The 15,581-nt window shown below is 40.9% G+C and overlaps 1 protein-coding gene across 3 annotated transcripts in view; it reads left to right on the top strand.

Annotated features, from left to right (window-relative positions):
- Positions 1-15,581, top strand: part of itgb8 (integrin, beta 8) — a 47,619-nt gene that overhangs the window by 16,899 nt on the left and 15,139 nt on the right. For all 3 annotated transcript variants that reach the window (XM_007903406.2, XM_007903398.2, XM_007903409.2), the window contains exon 9: positions 14,602-14,736. In XM_007903406.2, coding sequence (XP_007901597.2) covers positions 14,602-14,736 — 135 coding nt within the window. The remainder of the gene's footprint in view (positions 1-14,601; positions 14,737-15,581) is intronic.

Raw genomic sequence — 15,581 nt, 5'->3', positions numbered from 1 at the left:
ATATTGATGGAGTTTGAAAACTTTTTGTGAATTAAATCCAGAAGTGACCTGTATTTCAGCCAAGTTTCATTGGACAGTGTTTTTTTAATGCGGTTACACAAAGATGTGAGTTTGAAGTTTGTTAAGTGCGGCTGTGCCAAAAGCATTGAAATCTATGCTGTGTTGTTCCCTATTTGTTTAAAGTATTTGTCACTAATTGAAATGTACTGTTGTTATATTGAAGAAGGAATTATCTTTTGTGGCACAAAACTAACTCTTCAGTTAGGAAGTAATCCAAAAGACAGGAAACAGTAGGGAAGTTATTGGGAAACCCTGGCTAATAATATTGTATTACAATATTTGTCTTTGTTGGGTGGGCTGAATCACCCTGTAAAATATCACACTTGAACATAATATATATTTATGTCTTTCACATTGGTGGGGGACATCTCAAAGAGCATGGCACTGCTGGCTGGGCACCCGAGCTGGGGGTAGGAGCGAAGGTGATGGGAAAAGGAAAGATGACAGAAAGAGGACTTTGAACTACTGGTCTGTGATCACATGCAGCCACACCTGGTCAGCTTGTCACTGGCTTCCCATTTTGGGTGCCCATGTGCATCTCAGCACAGGTTTAAATGCAAATGAACACTCTGTCTATTCTGGTCTAACAGTGTGCCTTAGCTCCAACTTCAGCAGGTTTTTACTGCACCAGTGTGACATTTTGCAGTCCCTACATCAATCTTCCTTGAGTTTCCTACAAGTTAGATTTTTAATTCTAAGCAGATTCAACAGATTTTGTTTGCTGTAAATCTACACCCATTAGGAAGGGAATTGAGAATTCCCAAATTCATTTCATGTAGGACCCTCCTGACCAAAAAATAGAGGGGATTCAAACCCAGGCTCTAGAGATAAAAGGCCAATTTGTTAACCAACTGTTACCTGCCTAAAAAGATATTAAGGTAGATTTATGGCATTTGTTTAACCCATTCCTTGTGTTAATTAGCACAAGAGATGAGTTAAGAAATGCCACCGATTTCTCCCTATTGCTTACTGGCAGTGCCTCTGTACCTTATTTGACACTAGCCTGTATTCAATAGCTATATGATCATAAGCAGTCCTGCTTGCTTTCTGATGTAAACAACACATAGAAAAACATTGTTGTGACCACAGACATTACACAGATTAAATATGGATCAAATATGGATCATAGTTTACAAGGGGCAAAGTTCTGTTTGTGTTTTGTAGTTTGCTCCGCTACGGTTAAGTGCTCCAAGATGGTACCCCGCGTGAAGAGCGCTATATAAACTCAAGTTATTGTTGTTGGTGGTGGTTCTCTAAGAACAATACAATCACTCGGATATCATGCTGTGTAACGTGTAGATTGAGAATGTGGAGTTCTGTAGCTTAGTAGTTAGAACACTCGCTCGCAAGTGAGAGGATCTGGATTTGAAATTCCTGCCGGGGCGAAACGTTGGGCAAGTTTCCTTACCCCTCACGCCTCTGTTTACCTAGCAGTAAGTAGGAACCTGCTTGTTAATCAATTGGCAGATTGCTTTTCTGGGGGTAATAATCCCTTCAAAAAAATAAAAATAAAATATAATAATTTGGGCACTCAATCCACAACTGTTTGTGGGACACTGCCGTATGCAATTGGCTGCTACGGTTTGCCCACAGAATATACAGTCAATTCACTTTGCAGTATATTCTGTGAAGCGCTTTGAGTCGTCTCGGAGATGTGATGAGGCACTATATCAAATGCAAGGATTATTATTTGTAGAAGTGATGTGCTGAAAAGAGGACAGACTTGTTGTTCTATGAGACGATAAACCCATGTCCCATTTGGTTATTCAGGTGGAAGTTAAAGATCCCATGGCCTTATTTGAAAAGGAGAAGGGAGTTTCTCCTGGTGTTCTGCCTAATCCTGTGTCAGTCTGACTCAGTGGTAGCATTCTCACCTTTAAATCAGGAAGTTGTGGGTTCAAACTCCATGTAGGGACTTGGAATCACATCATCTAAAATGACACACTAATGTGGTGCAGGGGTGTGTTGCAGTGTCGGAGGCGCCATTCTTCAGATGAGATGTCAAACTGAGGTCCCGTCTGCCTGTTCAGGTGGATGTTAAAAATCCCATGGCACGATTCGAAAAGAGAAGGTAGTTTCTCCCGGTGTCCTGGCCATCAATCCCCCAAATAAAATCGGTCATTCACTTCATGGCTGTTTGTGAGACATTGCTGCGAGCAAACTGGCTGCCGCATTTTGCCCACAAAGCACATAGTCAATCAACTTGCAGTATATCTTGTGAAGCCTTTCGGTGACCTAATATCACAATATCTTGTAAAGCCCTTCAACGACATATTAAAGATTAATTCCTGATTTTAAAAGAAGTTGGTCATTCACTCCTTGGATGTTTGTGCTGTGCACAAATCGCCTGCCACATTTGCTCACTTTGTATTTTACGGAAAATTCTGTGAACACTGAGAAGTTCTGACTTGATAAAGCGGTACATCAAATGCAACAATTACAACAATTTACTTTTCACAATATCTGTGCACTTAAGGTAAGGGGAGGAAAAGAGGAACATTATTCGTGGAGGGGAGGAGGCCAAGTGGAAATAATTTAGAGGTTTGATAGACAAACATCATGAAGTTTTTGCTTCAGTTGTTTGTCATGAAATTATCCTCAATACCATGTTTTTCAAATAATAATAATCCTTGCATTTGATGTAGCGCCTTATCATCTTATCGAGAAGCCTCAAAGCTCTTCACAGAATATACTGTAAAGTGGATTAACTTTGTATTTTGTGGGTGAAACACTAGTTTGCAGACAGCAGTGTCCCACAATCTGGCATAGATTGAATGACCAGTTTTATCTGGGGGATTGGTGACAAGAACAAAATGTACAATTTGCAGAATTTTGAAAAATATCTTAAATGCAGCCTTCATTTAGAAACCTTTTTAAGCAGTTTGATTTAGCAACTGGTTTCCAAATCGTGGTTCAATTTAAGTTTTGAGAAAATGGCCATAAGGCTAAAAATGTGAGAAATTTTGGAAATCAGATGCATTCTAGGTGGAGTTGTGAGTGGAGTAAAATTCACCATAGGGTAAGTTTTACACTGGCTGAAGAGGAAAGGTTGTTGGACACATGGTGGAGAGAGCAGGTTACTGTAACCAATGTGGAAAGTGAAGACATTGAATTAACTGATAAAGTGCCAGTCTCGCTCACTTAGTCACACTCTTGCTGCTGTGTCAGAAGGTCGTCAGAGCACCACATCAGGACTTTGAACGCACATAGTCTATGGCCGAGGCTAACACTAACGCAGTGTTGGGGAGGGGGCACTGGATTGTGGGAGGTGCTGTCATTTGGAAGCCCCAAAGCATGTTCAGGGAGATGTTAAAGATCCCATGGCATTACTCAACAAGAGAAGGGAGTTTTTCCTTGTGTCCTAGCTGACAATCCCCCACATAAACGTGATCATTTACTACATTGCTGTTTGTGAGGCATTGATTTGGCAAATGGGCTGTTATTTTCATCCACAAAATCACAGTCTTTTACAGTTTACAGTAAATCCTTTGAAGTACTTTGAGACGTCCTCCTAACAGGAAAGACGCTATATAAAATGCAAGGATTATTATGTTTTGGATGCTTAGGAATAATTTCACCAAACATATTTAAGGTTTAAATCCCAAATTATTTAGTCTGGATTAAAGCATCACCTAAATTGTAATTCTGTGTAAATCCACAAATCTTGTGAATACTTTGAGTGATTCTCAGGTAGCACAAGGACTAGGTCATAGTGTAGTAGGAGATAGATTTCTGTAAAGAGCCATGATGTTCGAACATATTCTTCGTAGGTTTAATCCCTCCCAGGCTAGAGTGAAATGTTTCATCATCAGTGAGTTTTAATTTGCGAGATTTGCAAAAACTATTTGTAAATAATTGATTGGATGTGTCCTAAATCGACTGTTTGGAATGCCACCAGGCAGAAGTCAAACATTTCCCTACAAGGAGGATGGAGAAATTCGGACAATAAGCAGCTGCCTAATAGCTGTCTCTGGAGCAATTGCCGATACTAGGGGCGAGTAGGGAATGCTGCATGAAAAACTGAAATGGAAAATAGAAAATGAGAAATAGGATCATATAAATTTGCAGAACAGAAAGAGGCATTTTTGGGCTCATCGAGTCGAGTCTGTGCTGGCGCTCAGATCAAATGAATAATCTTCTTACCCTATTCCCACATTGCTTGTGTCTGCCTATCCTATGAAGAGTGTGTTCAAACATAGAAAGATGAACTACTGATCTCTATCTCACGTGCAGCATAAAATAGCCACATTGTCATCTGTTTTAGTCATGGAAATATATCGGGCTTCTTACATTTTTGGTGCTAAAAACAATCNTTTTTTTCTGCTTTCTGACTAACGACAGCTTATAAGGGGGAATTCCATTCCATTGCACTCTAACATAGCCCGGCTATTTACAGGCCAGTATCATGTAAAATTTTGTACTCTTTCCAAGAGGCCATGTATGGGAACTGAAACTTAATGGAGTTCAGAGTGTTAGCAGAATTCTGGAACTACCTGAGCAATCTGATTGTGCACAAGATTTGTTTTCATTGTAATTGCATCACATCCCACAACTAAAACAAATAAAGTCGAAGGAATCATCTACATTAGATTCCTGGTTATCCCCTGTAAATAGTGGGGACATTGGATAATTGAATTGGTGAGTCATAGAAGGTCTATAAATCAATCATTGCCACCTGTAACAAAAAACAGATGTCTGTCAGGCTGCTGGTAGTAATCTCGCCCCTGAGTCAGAAGGTTGTAGGTTCAAGATCCACATGAGGACTGGGAACCCATATAGTCTATGCTGATACTCCAATGCAGTGCTGGGCCTCTGCTGTATTGTTGGAGTTGGCGTCTTGCAGATGAAATGTTAAACAAGGTCCCGTCTTGCTTTTTCAGGTGGATATGAAAAATCTCATGAATTATTTGAAAATATTTTTTTTTGGTCAGCTGGGTGTCTGACACATGCGGAAACCCATCACCCATACTTAAGAGTATCCAAACCAAGCTGATGTTTTCATGCCTCCCTCCTACACATGGAAATCCCAGAGATAGATTGTTGGAACGGAATGCACACTTTCTCCCTGGGTGAACACATCCTGCTTACCTAATTCCAGAAAGTATTAGACGTAGGTTGGCAATAGCAAACTCTTGGGGAGCCCAGATTGTGTGTTAGGGTACTGCTGGAGTCTAACCAGCTAAAACCACTTAGCTTGCCATTTATATTGCTGTCTGTCAAGCTTTCCTGCTGCCGTTAGAGCTTTGGCTTACAGGGTTAACAGCAGCAGAGTGGGATGACTCCCTGCCCCCAGTGACTGGTCTGCCCTTCCAGGTCCTGCCATTGAGCCAGGCTGACTGTGCTATCATCAGCAGTGCCCTGGAATACAGTGGACCCGCCAGGCTCAGGAGCCAATTCAGCTCCAAGGAGATGTTATTTGAAAAGAGAAGGGAGTTTCTCTTGGTGTTCTAGTCAACAATTCCTCAGCATAAAATTGTTTCATGGGTGTTTGTAAGACATTGCTGTGTGTAAATTGGCTGCTGTATTCACGCACAAAACGCACAGATAGTCCTCCTCTTTACAGTATATCCTGTGACACTCTTTGAGACATCTAACGTATGATAATGTGTTATATGCAATGTAAGGATTTATTTATCATAAACAAGTTGCCTACCCTCCATAAGTAACAATGTGAAGTCCCGTAGCTCTTTGCAAGCGAGAGACCTGGTTTCGATTCCCGGCAGGGCGAAACCTTGGGCAAGTTTCCTTACTCCACACGCCTGATAATAATCCCTCCAAAACACAAAAACAATAATAAATTGGTCATTTTCAATCCACGACTGTTTGTGGGACACTACTATGTGCAATTGGCTGCCGCGTTTTCCCCACAAATATACAATCAATTCACTTTACAGTATATTCTGTGAAGCGCTTTGAGACATCGAGAAGAAGTGAAAAGCGCTATATCAAATGCAAGGATTATTTAAGGCAATTTTATAAAATTGTCACACCATCTATAAACAGACTTTTGCCTCTGTCCTCTGTAAATAATGAGAGCTGAGGGCCAATGAAATTATCTTCATGACCAGGAACAGGATCTTAGGAAAGTTTTTATTTTCTACTGCTGGATGAAACCTATATATAAGTTCTTTTGCCAGAACACATAAATGAAGACAAATGATTAGGACTAAGATGTTATGTCAGATAACTGAACAGTCAGGAGAATTAAATGGTCTAAACATTTTGTTTTTCTTGGATTCATTGATATAGCGCCCCTAACACAGGATAGTGTCCCAGAGCGCTTGACACGCCGAGCCGGGGGGAAGGGAGAGGTGACCAGAGACACAGTCAAAGAGGAAGGTCTGAAGTGCAATCTGAAGATGGGGAAGGCAGGGATAAGGCAGAGGAATAGAGAAATAGTGTTCCAGAGTTTAGGGGGGCTAGTGGTTGGAAGTGCGGCCACTAATGGTGGAACAGAGGGCACAAGGGACATGCAGGAGGCTGGATACAGTTGAGTGGAGGCAGCGGGTAGTAATAATAATAATCCTTGCATTTGATAACAAATCCACCAGTGTGACATTACAAGGACAGTGTGCAAGATCAACAGCAGAGCACCCTTCATATAGTTAATGTCTTGGAACATTTTACAAGCAACTCACAAGCCAAGTTGGTTGGGGGAGAGAGGATGATAACCACATGGAAGTTACAGAGGTTAGGGGCATAGGAACTCAAGACTCAGTCACTGTTGGTGGTGCAGCAGGGGGGAGCGTAGCAAGCCCGAGGTAACTGAGCGGAGGGGACAAGCGGAGGAGTAGGTTAGGAGAAGGTCGGAGAGATAAGGAAGTCCAAGTGAGGGAGTGCTAGCAAGTCTATGAAACGATTCAAAGCAACTTTTATTTTTTAAAAAAAGATAAATTTAAAATAAATGTGTTTCCACAAGTGTGGATGAGATCACAGTCTGCAGTGTGTTAAGATGCATGTTTTTACTTTCTCGTTCAAAACTCTTTCCAGTTCACTTCAATTGTGAAGATATTTATTTCACACTGCTGGCTTTTCACTAACCTTTTGTGATGTAATTTTTTTAAAAAAGAAATTGTTCGAATGCTGAAAGTTCCCAAAGTTGTTGATATTATTTCCCAAGTAAGCGAACGGTTCTCATTAATTACCCTATTGGTATAAGGCATTAATCCTCAAAGTTATAAAGACTTCCTGTTATCTCAGACAAAATAGGCACAAGGGGTACCCACCTTGCTTCCAGTCAAACACACCCTACTGAGCATATGAGCATATGCAAGACCTTAAATAGTCCACAGGCTTAACATCAGATGAGGGTTTTCCCAGACTGTATCAATATCCCCCTCAATGCATAGGTAGTTTGGGACACATGTGCATGCTACTGCAAGGAAGATGGAAGGCAAACTAGATGAACCTTGTTTTTTTTTGTCTAGCATTTCTTATGTTCAATGCAGGTATCATTCATTACATGCTTGCTGTATCTTCAAATGAAGGATGCACTTGCTGTATTCCAGTGTCTTTGATGCCATGCATTTCCAGTAAAACAGATTGAAGCATAATTCAAACTATGAATGATTACTTCAAGTTGTGGGCAATTGTAACATAAACAAATTACTGTCTTGCTTTAAAACTATCCAGAATATTAGGTTTAATGTTGGAGCGATTATCTGAAAGAGTCAACTGTCACATGAGTTGCTTAAGGAGCTGGAACTGCTAAAGTTGCTAAAATGGTAGAGTGCCGACATAATTCAAGATCAGTGGAACAGATCAAATAAACCACAGTCATATCTGGTTAGGCTCAGCTGTATTCTGGTCACAACTAGTATTTTGGCAATAAAATTGTTTCCTATAAACTTTGTTTTTGATCTCCGCTGACCCTTTGTCACCAATAATGTCTTGAAGGCTACAATGATTATTGAGGAAGAAATGCTTAACCCTGGTATATTCCAGTAATCTTTTAGCTTGACTGTAACATAGTAATGCTTCCTACTTATTTTGCTGCAAGTCTGGAGCAATCCTACATCCATTTTATCTTACTTTTCACCACTCATTATACCTATGTTGGGTATGGGTGTTGGGTATGGATGTTGGCTTCTATCTGTATAGATATTTGATAGTTTGGAGAGCATGCACTCATTAGCACTGGATGAATAGGAGCAGTTCACTGTGTTTACAGGCAAAGGTAGTATGAAACTAAGTTTGTTTAAGGAAATCTGATGGAAATCTGATGGAGATGGCCCAGGACCAAAAATACCTAGACTGTAGGCTGATCTAGATAATAATACTAATAATAATAATAACCCTTGCATTTGATAAAGTGCCTTATCACATCATTGAGATGTCTCAAAGTGCCTTATCACATCATTGAGATGTCTCAAAGTGCTTCACAGAATATATCAAATAATAAACAGAAATAGAAGCTCAAGCTATTATTACTCGTTATTATGAAAATAACATGTTGAAGAAAAACATTGATCCGAAATACCAAATATGCCATCAAGCACAAGAAACAGTAGACCACATATTGTCATGTCCAGTCCCAGTACCATCAGAGAACCTGAATCAACATAACATTGTAGCTAAATATATTTACTGGACAATCGTTCCTACCACATAATGCGTATGGGTATTATTTGGCTAAACATTGCCAATGCTTTACTTTAAATATATGTACTACAGGTGTATCTGTAAAAGGGGCTTAAGGAAATAGGAGACATAAATCAAACTGGTATTATTGGCTTCTCGTGTCGGCTCAGACAGCTCCAGGAAATTATATACTTTTTCAGTAAATGAGTTTATAAATTCTTTGATGTTGTGAAAATCCCTGTTGGCTCCATTTACCCTATCTTCTTAGAAAGACTTGAAGGGGGAGACGAGTTACTTGGGCCAGGTTACTTCCCACTCAATTACCCTTAAGTCCGTAAGCCAAATTCCCAACAGCTAGGGTGGTCCAAGCAGGATAAACAGCAGGAAATTATCAAGTGGTCAGGATTATAATCTGCACAGTTTTAAACTCAAGCAGTACCCTAGCACAGATTCTGTGGTGGTGCTAAATCTTGGCTTTTGCCAATTTGTGCCTAAACTCTCTTGAGTTTAGGTAAGCAAAGTACAACACTCTGGTGAGAGAGTGCAAACTCTATACCACACAAATAAAATCGATACATATGTGGAACTCTCAGAAGTTTGTTTTAGAGACTCTTAAGCATTGTAATGGGTTTCTACCTGTGTCAAATTCCTGACTGTCCAAAAGTATCCATTTCCTGCCACAGTAACATTACTACTGACGAATAATTGAACAGTCATCTTAAAATAAACTTTTAAAATGCATGATAGCACAGGATAAAACCTTCAAGAAAAGGATCCTTAAAAAATAGAGAATTTATAAACCTGGATTATTTCTTCCTCCACCCCCATGAGTATATTGTACTGAGTATTATTGAATATGATATACTATATATTAGAATTACAACTTCTCCAAAAACACAATATTGTATGATCCACTGTGATGAGAAAATAATAATTGAAAAATTGTTTATGTAAAATTGCTGTGTGTACATTGGCTGCTGTGTTTGCCCACGTAATACACAGTTACTCCATTTTACAGTGAAATGTTTATGAAACATTTTGGATGTCCTCCTGACATGAACCTGGCACTGTTCCTTCCCCCCTCAAAACACCCACTATCACCCCCACCTTGAAGAAACCTTCCCTTGACCCATCACAGCTATCCAGCTGCTGTCCCATCTCAAACCTCCCTTTCCTATCCAAGGTCCTTGAGAGAACTGTTGCCTCCCACCTTCGCTCTTTCCTCTCCTCGCACTCCCTCCATGAACCCCTCCAATCGGGTTTCCGTGCTGCCCACTGCACGGAAACTGCTTTGGTCAAGGTCACAAACGACCTCCTGACCATGTGCGACCAGGGCGCCCTCTGCCTCCTTGTCCTCCTCGATCTCTCCGCTGCCTTTGACACCGTGGACCATTCAATCCTTCTCCACCGCCTCTCCTCCCACCTCAACGTCCAAGGTTCTGTCCTTGACTGGTTCAAATACTACCTTTCACACCGCCTCCACTTCGTCGCACAAATGGCTTCTTCTCCAGCACCGCACCATCTCGTGTGGTGTTCCTCAAGGCTATGTCCTCGGTCCCCTCCTCTTCACCCTCCACATGCTCCCCCTTAATGATATCATCCAGACATGGGGTAAATTTCCACATGTATTCGGATGACACCCAACTCTATCGCTCAGCCTCCACCCTGAACTCCAGGACTACTGGCGTCCTGACCGACTGCCTGTCTGACATCAAGTCCTGGATGAGGGACAACTTTCTCCAACTCAACGTTAGCAAGACCAAGGCCTTTCTGATTGCCTCGCGCCAGCACCTCCATACCTCGGGCGCTGGCAGCATCAGCATCCACAGCTGCACACTTAACCCCACTAAGCCAGTCAGGAACCTGGGTATCTTATTTGACCCTGAACTGTACTTTCTCCCCCACATCCGCACTATGACCGGCACTACCTACCACCACCTCCCCAACATTACCAGACTCTGCCACTGCCTCACCCCTCAGGCTGCCGAAACCCTCACCCACACATTCATCACATCAAGGCTCAATTATGGGAACTCCCTCCTCATCGGCCTTCCCAACTCTTCCCTCCACAAGCTGCAGATCATCCAAAACTCTGCAGCTCGTGTACTCATGCGCACCAGGCTCCATGACCCCATCACTCCCACCCTCGCCTGACTCCACTGGCTCCCCAGCCGCTCTGCCCCCACACTCTGGAACTCCTGCCCCCACAGTCCTTTAGCCTCGCTTCCCCCCTGTGCCTCCTTCAAGGCCGGTCTCAAGACCCTTCTCTTCGATCGTGCCTTTGTCTCCCTCCCACCTCTCTGCCTTCCCTCACCCCTACACCACCCTTCCCCCATGCTCGGGCCCCGACACCTGACTGTTCAGCGCTTTGGGACGTCCTCCCGACGTGAAAGGCGCTCTATAAATGTAATTTTGTTATTGTTGTTGCTGTTGTTGACAGACACTAAACCAAATAGTTAATAAAACAGTGGGTCAGATCACAAATATCCCTTGAAAAACAAAACTCACTCTGTTTCGGTAACCAGCAGACTTAAAGAACAAGGTATGAGCGTATGTTTGGTAGTACAGTATATGGATTTTGAAGTTATGCATTGTACTGTGTTTTCATGAGAAAGGATCAACTTTAAAGGATAATCAGGACTGAAGTGCACTGATACATTACTCAGTTCTCAGGTTTAATAAAGGCTCTGGCGTTGGAGTGAGATAACATACCAAGGATGTGAATTCCAGGAATTCTTGCACTACATCCAGATCGGGAGAAATCCACAAAAAGGAATATGATAACGAGCAAAAAGAATAACGGGGAACAAGTTGGTTTAGAGCTCTACAATAGGATGAAAACTTTTGGAAATATTTCTTTATATGGTTGTTATTACTGTTGAATATTTACTCACAAGCTTTCTCTGTGTCCTGACCAATATTCCTTCCCTCATTCAAGATCATCAAACAAACCAGGTTAACTGGTTGTTCATCTCATTGCCAGTTGTGGCACATTACTGACGCAGATTGGCTGCTTCGTTCCATACATAACGCTCACTACAATTCAAAATAACTAATTGTGTGAAGAGCTCTTAGACATTCCAATATGATAATAGCACATATCAAATGCAGTTATTGTTTGTTATTTCTGCTGCTACAATTTTTTTCATGGATTGTGTGAGCTGTTTTGAGAGATTTAGTATGTCAGGTAGGGTGAGTTGGTATTTGAAATGAAACCAACCAGATAGACAGTGAATGGTCTTCAGCGATCCTGCACATTCCTATACCCTATCTTTTACATAGAATTACATAGAATATACAGCACAGAAACAGGCCATTCGGCCCAACTGGTCTATGCTGGCATTAATGTTCCACATGAGCCTCCTCCTCCCCTTCCTCTACTAAGCCTATCAGCATAACCTTCTATTCCTTTCTCTCTCATGTACTTATCTAGCTTCCCCTTAAATGCATCTATATTATTCACCTCAACTGCTGCTTCTGGTAGCAAGTTCCACGTTCCCACCACTCTCTGGGTAACAAAGTTTCTTCTGACTTATTTGATTTATTGGTGACTATTTTATATTGATGGCCCATGGTTTTTGTCTCCCCATGAGTGGAAACATCTTCTCTATGTCTACCCTATCAAAACCTTTCATAATTTTAAAGACCTCTATTAGGTCACCCCTCACTCTTCTCTTTTCAACAGAAAAGAGTCCAAGCTTGTTCAGCCTTTCCTGATAGGTATAACTTCGCAGTTATGGTATTGTCCTTGTAAATCTCCTTTGCACCTTCTCCAGTGCCTCTATATCCTTTCTATAATATGGGGACCAGAACTGCACACAATACTCCCAAGTGTGGTCTTACCAAGGTTCGATATAAGTTTAGCATAACTTCCCTGTTTTTCATTTCTATCCTTCTAGAAATTAACCCTCACGCTTGTTTTTTTTTATGGCCTTATTAACCTGGGTCGCTACTTTTAGCGATTTGTGTATCTGTACCCTTAGATCCCTTTGCTCCTCTACCCATTTAGATTCTTATTTTCCAAGCAGTATGTGACCTCCTTATTCCTCCTACCAAAATGTACCCCCTCACACTTATCTATATTGAAATTCATTTGCCATTCAAATGCCCTTTCAGCAAGTTTTATTAATGTCTTGTAATTTGTTGCAGTTGTCCTCAGTATTAACTCTACCCCCTAATTTGGTGTCGTCTGCAAATTTTGAGATTGTACTTGATCCCCGAGTCCAAATCGTTATTGTGAACAACAGTGGTCCCAATACCGATCCTTGTGGAACACCACTTCCCATCCTCTCTCTGTTTTCTGTTTTGTAGCCAGTTTACTATCCATTCTGCTATTTTTCCCCTGACTCCACATCCTCTGACCTTATTCATTAGTTTATTATGTGGCGCCTTATCGACCGCCTTTTGGAAATCCAAATATATTACATCTACTGTATTACCTTTGTCTATGCTTTCTGTTACCCCTTCAAAGAATTCAATGAGGTTGGTCAAGCATGACCTTCCTTTTGAAATCCGTGCTTACTATTCTTTATTATATTTTCAGTTTCTAGACATTTTTCTAATACCTCTTATGTCCAATGCTTTAGTTCCCATGATAAAATCATGACTGATGCTCTTAAGGACTGTTTTATATTATAGGCAAATAGAGCGGGAGTGAATTTCACTGTAAAATTATCTAAGTATATTGAATCAAAGAGGTCTAGTTATGGGGAGCAGTTATGTGCTCCAACGATAGTGAACCAGCGGTTCTCTTTCAGCACTGAATTAGTCTGTATAAATGACATTCAGTTCTATGGGGGGGGGGGATGAATGAGTGGGACGCACCAAGTGATTAATGTAGACTACAAAAGAAAGATAAAGGAACAACATTCTCCCTGTGGTCTGGCTGCTGTCCAGCGTGTTCATAAAGCTAAAGTTATGTACAGCTCAGACTGGGTGAAAGTTGACAATTCATTGACATAAGCAAGGTATTGGTATGCCGGTGTTTCACCTCCAGTATGCTCATGGTGTACGACTGAACATGGCAATAGTCCTGTGGAGTCCTATAGCTCAGTGGTTAGATCACTCACCTTGCAAGCGAGACACCTGGGTTCAATTCCAGGCAGGGTGAAACCTTGGGCAAGTTTCCTTACTTCACACACCTAATAATAATCCCTCCAAAACAAAACAATAATAAATTGGTCATTTTCAATCCATGACTGTTTGTGGGACACTGCTGTGCGCAATTGGCTGCCATGTTTTGCCCACAAACATACAGTCAATTCTGTACATATTCTGTAGCATATTCTATGAAGTGCTTTGAAACATCTCCAAGACGTGAAAAGCGCTATATCAAATGCAAGGATTATTATTATTATTATAGTGCTGTGCCCTTCTGAACACAAGAGCAAATCTGTAAGACTGTGTCAGTGGCGCAGAAGCTGGAATTCTAATCTCAGTCATATGATGCATGCACCGTATTCTTTAATTATAGTAATAATTCTTACATTTGGTATATCACCTTTCACATTGGGAGGATGTTCACGTTGAGTATCTTTTGCTATGTTTATGTGTTCATAGCTTGTAACTAATTGAAGCATTTTGGGAGTTACTTAAACAGTTAAACACAACTGTAAGTTTTGAGGTTTTGTTAAATCTGCCAGAATTGTTGTTTTGGAAAAATGCTTTTAGTAGAATATGCTATTTCAGCTCGTTCTTCACACTGCAGATACAAAGAACCATTGAAGAATGTGTTGGATACATTGGGAAAGCACCAAACAATTAGAACAAATGATGCAGATCACTAATCCTTTGTCCCAATTTCCCAGTAAGCAGAATACAGTGTTGCATTTTAATAAGGATTTGCTGGTAACACAAAGCTTTTATTCATTTCGTCATTCAGTCCATTTTCCTGTGCATAAAACCACAGAATGAAAGTCAAAGGGTAACAAAGTGCCCTTTCTGCTGTTTTATTTAATACAGATGCTGCTTTCTGAGGTAGAGCTACAAGTGGACAACCACATCAACGGGATCTACGTGAACATTACTGCAATCTGCCCGGATGGCTCTGAGATTTCAGGCCATAACAAGTGCATGAATGTGAAAGCCAATGACACAGTAAGCTTTGCAATTGAGGAGAAATGATATGCCACGTCACATGCTTTTTACCTGGGAAATCATAGCATAATAAACGTTACATTTTCAGGAGACGCATGTTTGGCACTTTAATCACTAAGCGATTTAATGCTATTTTCTCTCAAAATATTGTTAGATTTTTTAAAATTATGTTTAATGTTTGCTTCTACAGCAGTTATTTGCATCTAAATTGCAATTCTTAGGAAATAAAACGATTAATTTATAATGGTTCAGCATATATCTTATTACACTTTTAGCTGAATTTCAAAGTCAGAAATGTCTATGGGAGAATGGATGACTTCTTGCACCCAGTGTGACTATCATGCTTTATCTAATTAGGCAGTGACGATGCGTGAGGGGGCGCATGGGGGAGATTTGATTCCCTAGTCGCTAACTGTGCCCTGGTTATGGACTCCCTAACAAGAAGGAACAGCCTATTTTTGTTAGAGGTCTGGTAGCATGAACACAGATTCCCCCATTCTAATTTTTACATCAGCTATGCTATTGTGAGACGTTTAATGGAGTCCAGGGATCTCTTCACAATGAAGGAGGTTGGCTCATTCTTATTATACACTCACCTGATCATTGAACACACTCTCATACTCACACCATCATGATTGGTATATGGACCAGTGATCAAAGAAATAGCCCTATTGTGTTGAACAGCTCAGCTCTGATATGGAGATGAATTCAAACCAAATTGAAACCTGACCAGTTTTCTTGTCCATAGGAAATAGTTTCAGCAAAATTTCCCATGACAAAGCCCATATTTACATTTTTATTTTTAGCTGGTGGTTAGTGTAATGTGGGACTCATAAAACTGAATT

The sequence above is a fragment of the Callorhinchus milii genome, unplaced genomic scaffold (genome assembly GCF_018977255.1).
Source record: "Callorhinchus milii isolate IMCB2004 unplaced genomic scaffold, IMCB_Cmil_1.0 Scaffold2, whole genome shotgun sequence".
NCBI lineage: Eukaryota > Metazoa > Chordata > Chondrichthyes > Chimaeriformes > Callorhinchidae > Callorhinchus > Callorhinchus milii.
Note: the sequence above shows the minus strand (reverse complement) of the source record. Positions and strands in the feature narration are given on the sequence as shown.